This window comes from Diplotaxodon limnothrissa, linkage group LG13 (genome assembly GCF_057381915.1).
Source record: "Diplotaxodon limnothrissa isolate DT_005_m linkage group LG13, D_limnothrissa_male_GT1.1, whole genome shotgun sequence".
NCBI lineage: Eukaryota > Metazoa > Chordata > Actinopteri > Cichliformes > Cichlidae > Diplotaxodon > Diplotaxodon limnothrissa.
In genome coordinates this window covers 14,179,091-14,196,260 of record NC_140608.1, presented here as the reverse complement: position 1 = coordinate 14,196,260, position 17,170 = coordinate 14,179,091, and the positions used below count along the sequence as shown (strand labels likewise).

Genomic DNA, 17,170 nt, shown 5'->3' with positions numbered 1-17,170 from the left:
ATATCACAAGATATCATAAAGATTTAAACTTTATGATAAGCTCAAGATCTGTTTGATAACTTCAGCTAGATATCTTGGCCAGGTCATGGCTACACTGGGGGTTAATGTGGTGTAGATGCTAACTAAAACTTATCTGTCCCTCACAGACAGCGTGGAAGATGACTTTGAGTTATCCACTGTGTGCCATCGCCCTGAAAGCATGGACAAGCTGCAGGAGCAAACTAAGTTTACCAAAAAGGAGCTCCAAGTCCTCTACAGGGGCTTCAAAAATGTAGGTCTGGTTACAGAAGACAGTGAGAAAACAGGGGTTCTAGTTGAATGTGTGCATATCCTGTGCAAGATGGGAATTAATGAGTTTACATTTTTTTAAATGTATTTTCTTTATTTTTTTTCCCAGGAGTGCCCAAGTGGTGTGGTAAATGAGGAGAACTTTAAGAACATTTACTCCCAGTTCTTCCCTCAGGGAGGTGAGTTCTCCCAGCAATAAGCACGAAGAAGTCCAACAGTGCCAGTAGTTTCATTTATTTCAAAATGAAATTAAAACAACAGTTGTTAATGTTAATTTAGCTTTTTGTCATGACAGTGAAGCAAATATAATTATCTTACTCTAAGTCTACTCGGCTTGACTGAGGTATATGCACTGCAGAGAGGCAAAGTGATTTTTCATTTCACAATATTTAGGTTGATGAAATGTTAACCACTCACCTCCAGTTGTATTTGAAATTATTTTTATATCTACTCTATATTTAGACTGCTGCTAATCGCAGCTGTTCAAAGACATGTTTTGAGGGCACACGGGTTATAGTAAGTCTCTACCTTTGCAGATTCAAGTATGTATGCACATTTCCTGTTTGAAGCCTTTGACACGAACAAAAACGGCTCGGTTAGTTTCGAGGTAAGCTCTATTCTATTCTTACATATCAGCTTCTTTTGAGGAATAAAGGAAGATGTGTGCTCTTCTGAAATTTGTCATCACTTGTGTTTGCACACAAATATGTATTTGTACACCCAGATTAGGCTGTGATAAAGGTTTGACTTTATTTACTGTGTCAACATTTAAGTAAAGATAACACAATGCAGGAAATCGTTCCCGCTTTTGTTGCAGGACTTTGTATTTGGCCTGTCTATCATCCTGAGAGGGACCATTAATGACCGGTTAAACTGGGCATTCAACCTCTATGACTTGAACAAGGATGGCTGCATCACCAAAGAGGTAACACACATGTGATTGTGTTGGATTTGTTGATTTCTTGGTCCCTTTGAATTACTTGCTGATGATTACTCATTATCAATATTTTGCAAGTATGTAGAGATTTCTGGCAGAATATTTATCAATGACATTTTCCATCACACAATAAAAAAAAAAAAATTTTTATTGGAAATTCTCAATACTGTTTTCTCTGTTTCTCGATACACTTTACAGGAGATGCTGGACATCATGAAGTCCATCTATGACATGATGGGGAAATACACGTACCCCACCATGCAGGACGATGCCCCAAGAGAACATGTGGAGAGCTTCTTCCAGGTCAAACAAAACCATGTTTTCTTTCCCCCTCGTTTAATGATTGTTTAAAAGCAGAAAAATATTGATGGCACCAATATTGTTTTGGGGAAAACAATGATGCTGTTAGCCAAATAAATGTCTGGTTGTTGTATTTTCATTTCAGAAAATGGACCGGAATAAAGATGGGGTGGTCACCATAGATGAATTCATTGAGTCTTGCAAAAAGGTAGAGCATTCCAAATCCTGAAGGAGTATTGAAAACATTTTTAGAAATGCACTCCTTTAGAATCCCACCACGCTAATCATGTAACTACAACTGGAGAGAGAGCTAATTGTAGCATAAAGAAAGTCAGGGGAGACATCTAGTCTTGCTCTTTCTAGGAAATCACTGCACCTGACCAAGAACTATTTTCTGCACATAACTCTCCATAAAGCCACAAATTGCACATAAACCCGTGCACATCTCTTACCTCTTTGTAGGATGAGAACATCATGCAGTCCATGCAGCTGTTTGACAATGTCATCTAAACATCTGGACCAGTGAGGACACTGGCACCAGAGAGGGGTACGTGTGTGTGGGTGTGTAAGAGGAATACGGGATTGAAGAGAGAGAGAAAGAGTCTGATTCCATGTGTGTTGCGTGTGTGTGGCTGTCTCCCGACTTGCAAGCTTGTGCTCGTGTCTCTGTTGAGAGCTGAGTCCTGAGGACACAGAGAGGGCCCCCTCCCTCTAACTGGACCCCCCAGTGGCTTCCTCCAAGCAACAAAGGAGAGTACCCAGCGCCCATCCTCATCATGCAGAACCTTATGTTTTATCCCAGAGACACAGAGAAAGCAAGCAAGCAGTGGGCTCACAGCCACCTGCACACCTAACACCCAACCAGCCCCTGCCTGTTTTATTTGAACTTTTATTGCTCTTGCTGACGGAGGGACTATCACAGCCTTTTAATGGTTGAACTCAGAAGAAGGATGCTCTCCCAAAACCCTGATCTCAGATCACTTTTCCCCTTTCCTCCGTAATGGCTGAGAGATGGCATTGTGAACCTGATCTTGCCTCTGCGGATGTGGGTAACACCTTCCTGGAGCCGTTAAGACTCATGGCTCATTTGCTGGCCATACAAATAGAAATGAATCTACAGCCACCTGGTGGACAAGAGAGAAAAAGACACTTCCTGAGGGAGCAACCAACAAACTGGTGATCCGAGCGATTCCGTCTTACGGAGGGAGCTTCAAACTCGTTTTTTCCACAAGGGACTGATTTAAATATCGCATGATGATGTCACTAATATCTACTTATGTATTTACAGAGATACTCCAAAGTCTGCTCGTCTGTCTGCTGTCCTAGTCATTCACAGGTGCCTCACCCTTTGCGTATGTGTGCGTGCATGTGTAACAGGAGATGTCATCTGTCTTACAAATGTAAGACTCTTGTGACACAACACCCACCTTCATTCACAAGATTTCGGTAGAGTAATTCCCGGCCTTCCAAACTATTACAATCCTAACAGTAGTTGTCTATTGACTGTTGTACATTTTCTAGCATTCCCAGTGGTGTGATATTAGGCTGTACAATGTGGGGATTGCACTATAATTTAATGAGCCGTTTTGACCCTAGCAGCTTCTCTCGACATGGGAATGACATACCACAATCGTACTAGTCTATGAATATACATTCAAAGAGAAGATTATTAGATTGCAGATTGTATTTGTGAACTTATTGTAATCTGAAATGTCATGTGGTTGTCACAGGTTCTACCACTTGAAAAAACACAAAAGTCCCCACACCCTTTTTGCATTAAATCTGACTATTTCCATTTCAAGGAGGCATAAAGTGATTGTGTGTAGCAGGGGAAGACAAAGTTTGATAGCAGTTTTCTTTTTTCTGTGCCCCCATTGTTCACTCCATTTCTTATTCTCCCTCTCTGTAACACCAAAGAAAAGATATCAATTAAAAAGGTACATAAAGCCACTTAAGGCAAGACATTTAGCCCACCTGTGGGTGAAGACAGAGGGAGTTACTGGGTATCAAGCTGGATAAGGGGCAATCAGAGATAAGTGGTAGACTACATGTAGTTTATCTGCACGCTGTCAAGTGCAATTTTAGGTTGTGAACCCATCCATTAGGCTCAGATGAATTATTTTAGAGCAATTTGCAACCACTTATTTGCTTCTTTTCACACTAGAACTAAGCAACACAAATGTGAGATGATGTGAGGCACTCGGGCCGTAATTAAATCGGCCAAGTGTCTTAAAAGCTGAAACAAACATGAAATAGCAATAATGTTCTCCACTCACCCAACGTCTCCTTCCTCTCAGAGCACACTATAACGGCCCTGGTTAAAATATGCACTTCCGGCCCTGCAATTTCTTATTTTTTTATGTTCTGCAGTTTTTACATTTATACGTTCTGGAAGAATGGTTTGGCTCTGATTGTTCCTGCCCACAGTTACGTTATTTTCCCCAAACACAAGGAAAACCTGTCTATACCCGCATGTACTGTGTCTAGAACAATGAAAACCTACTAACCCGTGGTACTGACTGTCTAGCTAGCCTAAACTGGTTGCATAGCATATTCAAAATGTGTATATTTTGTACAGAGATAATAAAAAAACAAAAAACACAGTTACTATGCAAAATGGACTGGCGTGTGAATTTATCAGACTATACATAAATTGTCTTTATTAAAATACGTCCTTTCAGTGAGATAAAGTACAAAGTACCTGTAGCAATAACATTTGACATTTTGACCTGTCACAGCAGGAAAAAACAGTGTATATCAGCTTAAGTGAGGACCTGCTTTTATTCATTCTGGTACACTTTCAGTGCTTTGGGAGAGTCATCATAAATTCCCCCTTTTTCCACATCTGTGAGTCCAAAAAAAGGGAAATAGGCAATGTCCATAATAATATTCAAATTATGATTCATCATAATGTCAACAGGAAACATTTACAGCTTAAATATACATAATTACATAAACCATCCCAGGAGCCAGGTCTCCTTCCACTAACAGGCAGTAGTATCTATGCAGATTCACCCGACCATGTGACAATTTCATAACCAAAATGTCATCCAGAACATTTTTTAAAAGTGTGAGCATCAACAAATACAGTAATTCAGTCTACATTTCTGAAGAACCAGCTGACTCCAAACCATGTACACAGCCTTCAACTGCCAGGTTATTAAAGCTGAAAATTTTGTTTTGTTTCGTATGTTCTAATGAAATTCCTGGCACAGCAAAACACTTCACAAGTTGGGTTTCTCTGACAGCAAAAGCTTTCGCAATCATTTGAGTGTATTTCTGATGACGGCCTTGATGCATATTTTTTTTAAGGACTCTCCTGTGTAAAGTATCATGAGCACAGCAAGTGGGACATGGATGACCGGTGGAAAAAAAATCTCAAGTAAAACTGAATTTAATGAATGTGATTTCTTTTTTTCCCACTTTAGGAATATTATCTTTATTTAAATAAAGTTTAACTTGTATTGTGATTTCTATTACTCGTGATTGGGGGAAAAAAAGATTGCAATGTGCAGGGGTGAAATTGTTTGAGCTTTTTAAGTGGGGGCTGACATACCCCACTGAACAGATGCTTCAGCATATACAGAAAAGTCCATCATTAAATAAAGAACACAGTTTCATGTTTTTCGAGTTCACTACTGCCTCTTAAAACTTTGACCTGCAGCGACCAGGGATAGGTTTTCTCTGTAAAACAGCAGAAATTTACTTGGGCATTCTGCGAAGCTCTGCCAGAACCCAAATAGCCAGCGAGAGAAGAGCCACTGAGCCAGACTGGTGAGTTGCAGCCAGCGGAGTGGGGACATAAAGTAACAGCGTGGCGATACCTAGTGCAACCTGAAAAGCACAAAAGCACAATTTGTTTATACTGAAGGGTAATGGACCTATTTGTATAGCAATTACAGTGTCTTCTAGCCTACCTGTGTATAGGCCATTGCTGCCAGGAGGCTGATGGCAATCTTAGCCCTCTTGGGAAGCATCATTCTCCTTGAGAACAGATACAGGCCTGTAATTGCAGTCAGAGAAGTAATCCCCTGAGAAAAGAAAAAGACATCTTGAGGGGTACATATTAACATTTCATTACACATCAATCTAAAAGAGTTATAAAACTTGGAAATATTATGTTTAATTAGAATAAAAACAATGAAATGCCAACATTTTTTAGCTATAATAGCATACCAAAATTCTATGATCAAATTGCACAGTGGTGGGATTTTCGAAGAAATTCTTGAGGGTCGGAGAGAAGGCCAGCAGATCATCAGGAATCCATCTATCTGCCATCTTAGGGAAGGAGTTATAAACAAGCCCAGCATCCAAACCAGCGACAAAGGCACCTGTGTAAAGGTACATGCATAAATGATTCAAATACATCTCCATGAATAGAGATTAAACCACATTTGTATTGCCTTTAATTACATTAACTTTACTTTTCTACACAGCCGCTCAACCCATTTGCCCTCTAAGAGCCAACTTTACAAAAGACCTTTCGATTAAAATCAAACCAGATGAATAAGCTTTTTGTTTCAACATTTACCAAAAGCCAAGATACAGTACTCAAATTGTAGCCCAAAAACATTACATGGGGTAGCAGGCCAAATGTCTTTCCTCAAACCATAAGTTTCAGAGTCAAAGTGCGAAGCTTCATACAGACTGTGAGGTGACTGGCGTAGTATGCGCCTGTTAAGAGAGGAAATGTGACACTATATACACTTAGGGTTACTCTAATGGAGTCAGCTGTGAGTTGCCATGAATGACTCTGAGTGACTGTCACTCTAGTATTCATTAGTCAGTCTTGTTGTGAATTTACAGTTGAAGAATTTTATGTAACACATTGTGCTTTTTGCAGACGCAAATAAGCAGAACACTTTGAAGATGTATTGTGGACTCCTACTCTTCCGGGACTGAAAACCATTTGCACATGTCAAATTCTAACTGCTCCTCTAGCATCATTGCCATTTACCAAGAGCTTCCTATGTTCTGTCAGAACAAGTGCCACTTTAAAGAACACCTATGCTTCTATGATGGTCGTCTTCACTATTAACATCCTGCTTTTTGAGAAATTTCTGTGCAATTTTGCTGTAGTTACAGGTAGTTCACTTTGTTTCCCCAAAGTGGCTTGAGACTGAAAGCAGCACTTCGGTAGACAGATTCTGCGACCCCATTTGTGACACTGAATTCTCTTAAGATCCAGTATTACCTGAAAGAGCAGTGAGGAAGATGAGTCCACCAGTACCCTTGGCAAACCTCCTGAGCTGCATGAGTTTTTTGGTTTCTGCTATCTGTGAAAAAGGTGCCATTATTCAAGTTAAAAAAAAAGACTGTTTCACTTTACATTTCTCCAAAATTTATCATTTGTGTTTTTTCTGTAGGCAAGAGTCCCTCTGTACCCTGTGAGCTGGCAGCAGCAGAGTAAGCCCTGTCCACATACTGGCACAGTAGAGCAATAAGGCAGAACCAAGATGGGCGCTCAGACGATACTGGCTGACACGAGGGATGTCATGAGACTCGGGCTTCTCCTCCAACCCGCTTTTCACCATGTACCACCCCAGAAGGCCCTGACAAAACAAACACATGTATACACATTCCTTACTTTACATTTATAATAAACCCGATGGTGACAATAATTAAATATTAGTACAATCAACCTATTTAAAGAAAAAAGAAAAAAAAAACAATGCTATAAGTGACTGAGAATTAGCTATGACGTAAATCCAAAACACATCTGAAACTAACAACGCAGCCTGTTCAGTACAGCTGATTCCTTCTGTACAATTCCGGCTACTTTTACGCCGGAGTTTTTAAACTTGTCAGTGACAGACTAACGTCTCAATATACGGAATGATAATTATAGCATAAAATATAAGGACTCAGAAATGTCAGCAATGTCAGTGTGAAAAGAAGCTGCAACTACCAGAATATAAGTGAGAGAATGCACAAAGAGGTAGAAAGCATTGAGGGACAAATAAGTTTACTAATGGCTACTTCTGCAGGTTATGATGTAGGCTCAACAAAGATTCACTGCAGAAGTCTAAATCAGGCATGAGGTAATGATTATTTCCAGTGATCTTCTCATTTCCACAGCTGTGTCTTACCTGGAAGAAGACAAATCCACAAAGACCCAGCACTTTTCCCTTCATGGAGCGAGTGAAGTATCCTTTTTTCCAGAAGTAAATAGTAGGGAGGATGTATGCCAAGCCAACCAGCCTGCCCCACATACGATGTCCCCATTCCATGTAGAAGATAAACTTAAACTCTGGCAAAGTCATGTTATGGTTCAATCTAAACAAACAAAACACATAATAATACCAAATTAACTAATTGCCGCATTAGAGGCCAGACCAATACATAACACAGAGACACATTTAATTAAATTTATCAGGCCTTTATGTACTGTGATTCTGAAAAATGAGACCTTACATTTTGAATTCTGGAAACTGCTGGTACTTTGAAAACTCAGCTTCCCACTCTCCTTCTGACTGTGGTGGTTTCATCTCTCTCACCAGATGCCAATCAACCATGGAAAGCCCAGATTCTGTCAGTCTAATAAAAAAAAAAATACATAAAAATACAGCAATGTAGTAAATGCCTGTTAACAGTACTTCAGTGAGTAAGTAGTACATACAGACATACTAATTTTAAAACATGCGTACCTTGTGACACCACCCAAGACAATAGCCCCAACCACCAGTCCACTGCAGCCAAGTAACCATCGACCCACTATGCGATTTGAGGCTGCATTGGAGACAGAAGCTGCTGCTGCTGAAGTGGACGTTCCTCCCTCCACTGTGACGGTGCTGTGACCTCTCTTCAAGAGCCATTTTCGAAGCGGTGAACGCTAATGTAAATAAAAGGGAGAAGTGGCTTGAAATGATGATGGACAACACAAGCATTAAAGCTTCAACTTTACCTTATTATAAAAATAAAAATAAAGTCATTTTAAATGTCATTTACACTCAGCACCCTTCATCCAGTACATCGACTATCCCTTCTCTGCACATGTCCAACCCATCTCAACCTTTATTCTTTAATTTTGTCCGCTCAACCTGAGCTGTTCCTGTTATCTGCTGTCAGACTCCACAACAAAGACTCTGTGGATGACCACACATATGCAGACAGACACACACACACACACACACACACACACGTGCAGTACCACTAAGTGTAATTTATCTGACGAAACATAGTATTTTATTCTATTTTATATTGCATGTTATTCCTTTTATCCTATTCCACTGATTTTCTTAATTTTTGCTGCTTGTAACTTTGCACTGTCCACTTTCTGCCGTGACCCAACAAATTTCCCACATGTGGGACTAATAAAGGTTTATCTTATCTGTCACAAATCACCCCTGGCATTGGTCTCCACCCACACCCACGACTGCCTGCACTTTCTTCTTCACTGTGGCTTTGGATGCAGTGACACCCCCACCTTGAACCCATCTGTCACTGCTACCCCACACCTCACCAGTGTCTAGCTGTCCTCCAATATAGTGCACCACACACATATACTCGCATATAAGCAGCATGTTAACAAATTACGAAAGCACAACACATGTAAGGTGATTCTATAGTTTTAGATATGTAAGAGCTAATTAACCTACTTTACTTCAAGCTTATAAACAAAGGCTTACGGTATTGCTGAATTTGATATCACTATCTTTTCTGAAAATTTAGTTACTGATAAATCAAAAACCTTCTTAAAGGGTCTATGATATTAGTTCTTCCATTCTGAATTTATTTTTTCAGCTCAAATGCTAATCTAAGAGTTTGCATTGCCTAGACATGGGTGATGTAAGTTAGCTGTTGGACGTGACTACTCTTGAGTACACCTAAACACCTAATGTTACCTGTCCTAACTAATTCAAACACATATTAAAAACAAAGCTGAACAAAGAGCAGCTGACAGATGTGTAATGTGACATATTGTGTATATTACTGGCAGCGTGTGACCTTCCCAATGACGCTTACTTAAGCTATTGGCTAAAATTAGCGGCTAACACAAGTCATACTCACGGTGCTGTACTGAAAGCCCTTTCCAGCACTTCTGCACCCACAAAAAATTGTTGTCCGCAACGACGAAATTAACATCTCTGTGCTCCAAGACTCGTCGCTAGTGCTGAAGCTATCCAACAGTGTTGCAAAAGCTTCAGCACGTTTGTTACTGTGCTGTCACCCGGCTGGTTTCCTAACGGCCAGTTTCAACTTTGACCTTCTGACGTCACAAGAAATTTACTCACTAAATAAAATTTATGTCTTTTTCTTTGTCAGGAACGAAACATACTCAACATAAATAAATATATATATATATACAACAAAATATATATACATATAAATAATATACCAGGCTTTCGAAATTATATTACACAGACTAGAACGTTTGGGGGGGAGGGGGGCTTGTTTTGTCTTCAGGCGTATCCTGCATGGGCGGGCATACGTCGCATTTCGCCCAGTAATGCATCATAAAACGTTTATATATTATCACCCGTCTAATCGCGTGTTTTGAATTCAACGACCCGGAAAACGGTGATCTACGGACTAGCTGTATGAGCTGAAGTAAGTCTCACAAAACATGACCTGACTTCATATCGTTTTTAAACGACTGATACGGTTCCATGAGTCGATAAGACGTGGATTTAACAGGTAGCTGTAGTAGTAGTTAAAACCTAAAGATGAATGAACGTGTTAACTGAGGAGTTTTCACGTAATCTTGTTTGCTCACTAACTGTATTCCTGTCTCTTATTAGACTGTCAGTATGGCAGAGTGCTTTTTAATGGAGGTGTGCGTGGACTCAGTGGAGTCTGCTGTCAATGCTGAACGAGGAGGTCAGTAAAGTGAACAGTAGTGAACACTGTCATGCCGTACTATTATTAAACTCACTGTGGCGTGCTTGCTAGATTGGTCATGCACAGGCAGTTCTACTTAAAAACAGAGTTAACGGTTGCATAATATTGAAGTGTTAGCTCAGACATATCTCTACCATGAGTATTAAATTGGCACGCAGTGTTATTTAATTCCTCAAAGATTACAGGCTGTAAAAGTCTATATAGGTGTAATCAGAACTTGTCTGTCCTGGCAGGTGCGGGTCGACTTGAGCTGTGCTCTAGTCTTCTGGAGGGTGGGCTCACTCCGAGTCTAGGTGAGCATCTGCAGATACCCCTAGCAAAAAACAAAAGAAAAGAAAAGAAAAGCTGTCGCATCAGGCGCCAGCAGATCTTTCAGGTTTTAGTCAACTGGAACTTGCCAAGTTGCATTACTGCCATCTTCTGGAAAATCCTTAAATACTATTTAACAGACAAGGCTTGGGTCAAAAAGACTTTCTACCCTTTCTCAATCACATTACTATGACCTCCATGGAAAAAGAGATCTAATAAGGACTTAGGAAAAAAGAACAGGATGCACATAGAATTTGACTGTTCTTACACACAGCTCTACTTCAAAAGTAGGAGTATGATGTTTAGAGGTCACCTGTGGGTTTATATACCCTTTAACAAATCTAAACATCAGCAGACTATGACATAAAATAGAATAAAAAAAAACACAGTTAATGTGTTAGCTGTCGATTATGGCTATGTTTGTTTTTAATAATAGTCAGGTAGTGTATCTCTTTGAATTATGGGATGTCATTATGTCCTTTTCTTTCATAAAGCCTGCTCTGATGCAGCCTCTGCTAAGAGAGGTAAAATAAAAGAATAAAAACCTTTTCTTAGTATTTAGAGAACTCGATTGGCTCTTGTTATGCCACCTAGACACACTTCAGTCGGTTAGAAACCTTCCTAAGCAATTTCTTTCTATGTGACTGCAGCCCAGTTCATGAAAGAAAAGCATTAAAGTGTGTAGATCCTTGTCGTTCTTACCGCCCTCTCTGCAGGTTTGCTGTCATCATGTCTCTGAAGGTCATACTGGTTCAGTTTGGTGGGATAAAGTCAGAGACATGATGGATGTTGCTTGTGCTGTGGAGAGTTTTATTTTGGCTGTTATGTCTATTCATGTCTATTATTGGTTTTTATTACTTTTGATGTTCTCTTTTCCGCTGCTTCCCCTACGTTGTGCCATACCAGTTTATTATGACTGTGTAATATACATACCTACTCTCTGTGTTTAGTCCAATACAGCAACCACTGTTGAACAATTTTATTCCACCCTCTGATTTGCAGAGTTTCATATAAATACATATAATGCCTTTATAACTTGAACCCAATTAACTATGTCTTCAGTAGTCCATAGTCTGTACTAAGCATTATCCTATTTTATATAGGAAGCCTGGGCATTTGTTGCATGACACATAATTCCACCTGTACTTTACTCCAGGTGTGCTACATGTAGTGAAGCAGTATGTCAAAATCCCCATCTATGTAATGATACGCCCTCGTGGGGGCGACTTCCTGTACTCCGACCTTGAAGTGGACGTGATGAGAAAGGACATAGAGCTTATGAAGAGCCAAGGAGCCGATGGGCTCGTTCTGGGTGCCTTGACAGAAGATGGACGGGTGGATGCAGAGCTCTGCATGGAGTTATTGGGTATGGTCTCTTTATATATTTGACCTGATTTGTTACATCACTCTAAATAACAATGAAAAGGCCAGACAGAATATATACAGTAACACTAAAAATAAACCAATAGTTATAAGAATTATATCTATGAGTTCGATAGATTGAGGAAACACCATCAACCTTTAGAAAGAGTACACAAAAACATATGCCTTCTTTTAAAATTAAATATTTCTGGTTTATATTGTAGAGACTTGTGATTTATTCTAAATAGTATCCCCAGATTGTTTCCAATACTGCAATATTGTAAATATACTTTCCTAAAAAATGAAATGCAAGTCAGAAAGGCAAAATATTATCACAATAGTGTAGAAGCCACAGAAATTTCATTGCTATGTCCAAGATTTTTAGTCACTTTTCAATGATAAGACAGATCCATAATACAGTCCCAATCAAATGCTGAAAAATGGCAAAAAGTAATATTTTGCATGGTTGGGTCTTAACAAGCTTCCAAGTAGAGCTTCAACATGCAACAAGAAGAAATGGGTGTGAGACAAAACATTTATTTGAGATTGCAATTTATTGAAAACAACGGTTAAACTGAAACAGGCCATTGTTGCCATTTTTCAAGTGGTCTCAAACTTTTGATCGGGACTATTTCTATATTAATCAAGTCACATCAGATTTCCTTCCATTTCCTTCAGTGTGGCACCTTTTATTTAGCCACAAAAAAGAAAAATAAACATGAACTTGCTGTTGAATTGTAAAGTTCTGAAAAAGCTGGCAAAACACACAAGAGCCAATATTTCTGGACCCTTCATTCTTCACATGTTTTCACTTAAAAAGAAAACAAATAATTTACAAGGCCTAAAGCACTTGCAGTCTAAACATGAGCGTTTGACCTTAACTTGGGTTAATTATTTATTAAGGGATCAACAAAAGATCTTCCGGAAACTGTATTAGGAGGTGCAGACATGATAGTGTGCAAAACAATTGAATGTAACTCCTGCACACTGTTTCGCTTACCTCCAAAACATTTATTAAATTACATTGTTTTGGTCTGAATAACCCATTTACATGTATGGAAAAGCATACCAGAAAAGTTCAAATCATCCAAGCAGCTGATGGACACTTTGCTCTGTATTTTTGCCGTTAGTTAAGGGATAACATTGAAACAGACACCAGTTTGTTTCAGTAATTTTGTTTTTGTGAAAGAGGAACATTTTACAGGTTGTCAGGAGTGCAGAGAGTTTGAACTAGTAGGCTTGAGTATCCAATATTTGTATTTTTACTATGCAAATATAGCTAATTTATTATGGGACACCACTTGTTATGAAGATGCACAGGTAAAGACGTGTTACAGCAGGCTTGGTAATCCAGTTTTAATCTCACACAAGGTTTCATGTAGCCCGTCATATGTCAGCTCTCCAGAGAAGGAAATGCACTACATCTCCACAAGATAGTTGTGACCCATGTTAAGCGAAATCAACCAGCACCATGAGTTCATCATATTTCCAAAGGTCCTACTGAGACCTCAGAACATGGTAGGGCTAACCTCCAAAAATCAGACACTATATATTCTCTCAAGTTTTTATCACTATCTTTGCATTGTTACTTGCAATATGCAGTATAAAAAAGTGAAGCCAACAATCTTTGATATAGAGTATAGCAGTACAGCTGGCTATGAGTGATGGCTTTCATAAAGGTAGGAAAAAAAATGCTTATATTGCTTATATTATACAAGTCGTATTTCACAGTTTTGCACTTTTGTTTGACATTTTGTACTTTTCCATTTCTTTCTTTTGTTTTCTTACTTTTTTGCACACTAGCTGCTGCCCGTCCCTTACCTGTCACCTTCCACCGAGGTAAAAGTTTCTTCTTCAAAGTGCTTTTCAGCTTTAAGCTTTTAAAATTCTTTTCAGCTACAGTTACACTTAAAAAGCATCACAAATTCTTAATGGAATAAAAGCCTTACATAATGCTATTATCAGGTATAGCTCCGAAAAGGTATAGAACGTCTTAATGATATATTATTAAGCCTGGGCTTTTATTATGACACTAATCATGATCCTACTGCAGCTTTTGACATGGTTCATGACCCAGCAGTAGCTCTGGAGGCGCTGATATCGTTAGGGTTCGAGCGTGTGTTGACTAGTGGCTGTGACAGCTCCGCTTTGGAGGGACTGCCTCTCATTAAACGGCTTGTTGATCAAGTACGTGTACCCATATGATTGTCTTTCTTTACATGCAGACATATGAAACTCTAATAGCTGTTAGGTTATTGTTCTTGATCTTTCATAAAACCTTTAATTTTCACATCATTTCTACTCAACAGGCAAAGGGCAGAATTATCATAATGCCTGGTTAGTGCCTCCGCCATTGCTCCTTTGTTATTTATGTGTGAATTTTTACAACCTTATTTATTTATTCACTGTCACTGTTTTTGTTTTGATAACAGGAGGAGGCATCACAGAAAGGAACCTACAGAGAATATTAGAGGGGTCAGGGGCTCAAGAGTTTCACTGCTCAGCCCGCTCCAGCCGGGAATCTGCAATGAAGTTCAGGTGTGTTTATTTTCCAGTCTCAGGCGAGAGGTGGGATCTGTCCCTTTGGTTGCATGCATTAGGAGACTTCTTGCAACCTCATGTCGATCTAATTATTATTTTTTCTATATAATTCTCTTCTTCTTCTCTTCTCTTGACGTTGTGCAGGAACACCTGCGTCTCAATGGGAGCTTCTTTCTCAGCACCTGAGTACGGCCTGAAGGTGGCAGATGTGAGCAAAGTCCGAACTCTAAACGCAATAGCCAAAAATACCTTGTGACTGTATAACAGTCATGATAGACTGGAAAAAAAAAATACCTCAAAAGTAATCATGAGTAATAATACTGATGTGTACTGATTAAATTCCATAAATAAATGTCATAATCGCCAGAAAGCTCTGCTTTTTGTTTTTTTTCTTTTAAGATATAAAATCACCAATGAATCAGTCCTTGTCCAGTTAAAGAGCAAAGACATTAATGCATCTCACAGAGTATCTGTGAATAATATGATGTCTATATATGGGAGCACTTCTCTAGTGATGTCATCCAATAATGTGCATAGAGAACTACTCATGTGTCTGAATGTGCAGTCTGATTTATAGGATTTGGAAAACAGGTTTGCTAAAATATGTTAATAATTTAAACATACAGGAGATGTGTACACAAATCTGTAAAAGTTCACTTTTTGGGTGTGTGTGTGTGTAAAAGATTCTGTAAATATGAGATGTTTAAAAAGCCCCTCAGCTGTGAGGAGTATAAGAAGCTGAAAAAATGTGTAGTTTGTAAAGTTTTCAATAATAATAAGGCCATTTGTACTCTTCTTTTTTTATTATTAGTGTATAATTCACATACTGAGTCTTTTACACAGGTAAAAACTTTTCATTGTAGTTTTAATTTGTTTTGATGATCTATGTATGCACAAACTGTTATTTTACACAGTCATGAACCTCTGGTCTCACATCTTAATAGATTTTTTTTTTTTTTTTTTTTTTTTTTTAATAGGCATTCATAAAACAGAGTAATCCAGGTCAAACAGATTCACACCTCTCTGCACACTAACAAATGACATTGCTACAGTAATGCCCCCCCATGTATGTTCAACTACAGTTGATTTCTACACTGAAAATGTGTATTTTTTTCCTAATGAAAGATAACTGCTTTTTAAAATGGCAAAACAAAATATCAGTTTTACATAACTCCCTATTTAAAGTGATACATAATGCACAGTTGTGACTTCCTGTTTTCGTTTTTTCTCTGTTCATTTTCATCTTCTTCTTCTTCTTTTAATAAAAACAGTTTTCATATTAGATTACATCTTCTGTCTTTTAAAAAAATATTATGCATTATGCACAAAACTTTCCCTAAAATGATTTGACTTGGTTGAAATATTAAAAGCTAGTTTCTTTAATTGTTTTTATTTGACTTTTGACACACTGCACAGACATTTCTGTTGTTGTTTGGCTTATCTTTGCTTATCAGCTGGTGGCGTCTGGTCAGAGACAAAGTTTTTTACAAGTGAACAAAACGCTCTATCCTCTATTATAAGGGCAGTACAGAGTGATTATTCTTATTAAAGTACATTTTTGATAATAGTTTAGTCTACGTGTCAGTAGAAAGGAAAGCTAATCTGAGTTTTGATGACAGATAAAACAATCATATGTGTGTGTATATATGTACATATATAAGTGGAACCAGAAAAGTTTTTAAAGTCAGAGAAGAGGTTTTTTTTATTCAAATATTCATCTACATCTCTGAGTTTTACTTTTATCATATTTAAAATCTGCTACAGTCAGCTTTACCATTTCTCTGAAAAAGCTGCATCTTTTTTTCCTGCTGTGAGTGTCCTACCCTTTGTACAGATATCTTAAAATCAAGTCCTTGTCAATGTAATTGGATAAACACTGGATAACGACATGCATGAGTTGTTTTCACGTGTAACATAGCTGTCCTTGATGCTTTACACCCAATGAGTCATGTGATGTTACCAGACATTTTAATAATTAACCAGTTTTAGGACCATTGCAATCAGTAAAAGACTCACACACACTTGTGTGTTGTCACGCGCTTTAATAACCTCCCTGCTTAACGTGCTTTCCCTGTGTCATGCTGATTCTTCATTTAACTGCAACTACAATTTAGGAAGTCTCTATTGAAAAATTCACTGATAATCTTGTTTACCAAGTTGTTTATTGGTCTGCCATTAGTTGCGAGCATGGTTAGGAGTATGTACAGAGGTGAAGTTCAAAGGTGATTTTGTGTTTTCTCTTGCTGTTTTGAGAAGTGTCTGAGGTTTGCATAACACATAACTTCTATTGGTTTGTCAAAACCTATTGATTATTCTTAATCTTAAGTAGTTTCATTTTTATCCTCCTGTGTAGACAGACTCACTCTTATTAGCAGCGATGATTTTTTCATTTTATGGGTGATTGAGTCTCTGGTGCCTAGAAAAAATTCTCCTACAAAAATAGTCCATCAACACAACTGACAGCAGCACAAAAGCTTTTTTTTGTTAAGCTGTAAAAGCTTGATTGCTCCTCCAGAGACGCTCTCAACCTTTAGTTAAATTTCTGCAGAGCGCAGACAATGAAAATTAATCTATACTCAATCTTACGTTGCT

General features: G+C 38.5%; 3 protein-coding genes across 6 annotated transcripts in view; 2 read left to right on the top strand and 1 right to left on the bottom strand.

Annotated features, from left to right (window-relative positions):
- Positions 1-2,035, top strand: part of LOC146620006 (A-type potassium channel modulatory protein KCNIP2) — a 122,992-nt gene extending 120,957 nt beyond the window's left edge. For 2 of the 3 annotated variants that reach the window (XM_085369935.1, XM_085369937.1), the window contains 7 exons: positions 147-271; positions 398-467; positions 825-895; positions 1,106-1,213; positions 1,424-1,528; positions 1,671-1,733; positions 1,988-2,035. In XM_085369935.1, coding sequence (XP_085226061.1) covers positions 147-271; positions 398-467; positions 825-895; positions 1,106-1,213; positions 1,424-1,528; positions 1,671-1,733; positions 1,988-2,035 — 590 coding nt within the window. The remainder of the gene's footprint in view (positions 1-146; positions 272-397; positions 468-824; positions 896-1,105; positions 1,214-1,423; positions 1,529-1,670; positions 1,734-1,987) is intronic. The other variant, XM_085369936.1, reaches the window with a different exon arrangement.
- Positions 2,036-4,155: 2,120 nt separating this feature from the next.
- Positions 4,156-9,712, bottom strand: cox15 (cytochrome c oxidase assembly factor COX15). Its single transcript, XM_085369287.1, has 9 exons — positions 9,536-9,712; positions 8,173-8,357; positions 7,940-8,062; positions 7,615-7,801; positions 6,910-7,077; positions 6,720-6,801; positions 5,702-5,856; positions 5,443-5,556; positions 4,156-5,359 (listed from the first exon to the last, which is right to left on the bottom strand). Exons 1-9 carry the CDS (start codon positions 9,608-9,610, stop codon positions 5,228-5,230), a joined length of 1,221 nt encoding a protein of 406 aa, XP_085225413.1. The 5' UTR covers positions 9,611-9,712; the 3' UTR covers positions 4,156-5,227.
- A 318-nt stretch (positions 9,713-10,030) lies between these two features.
- cutc (cutC copper transporter homolog (E. coli)) lies at positions 10,031-14,866 on the top strand. 2 transcript variants are annotated; one of them, XM_085369286.1, is made up of 9 exons: positions 10,031-10,075; positions 10,267-10,345; positions 10,600-10,659; positions 11,832-12,041; positions 13,841-13,876; positions 14,091-14,224; positions 14,347-14,374; positions 14,470-14,575; positions 14,723-14,866. In XM_085369286.1, exons 2-9 carry the CDS (start codon positions 10,276-10,278, stop codon positions 14,832-14,834), a joined length of 756 nt encoding a protein of 251 aa, XP_085225412.1. In that variant the 5' UTR covers positions 10,031-10,075; positions 10,267-10,275; the 3' UTR covers positions 14,835-14,866. The 2 variants fall into 2 exon arrangements, with proteins under 2 accessions (XP_085225412.1, XP_085225411.1); XM_085369285.1 differs by having other exon boundaries at positions 10,056-10,162.
- Positions 14,867-17,170: the final 2,304 nt, after the last annotated feature.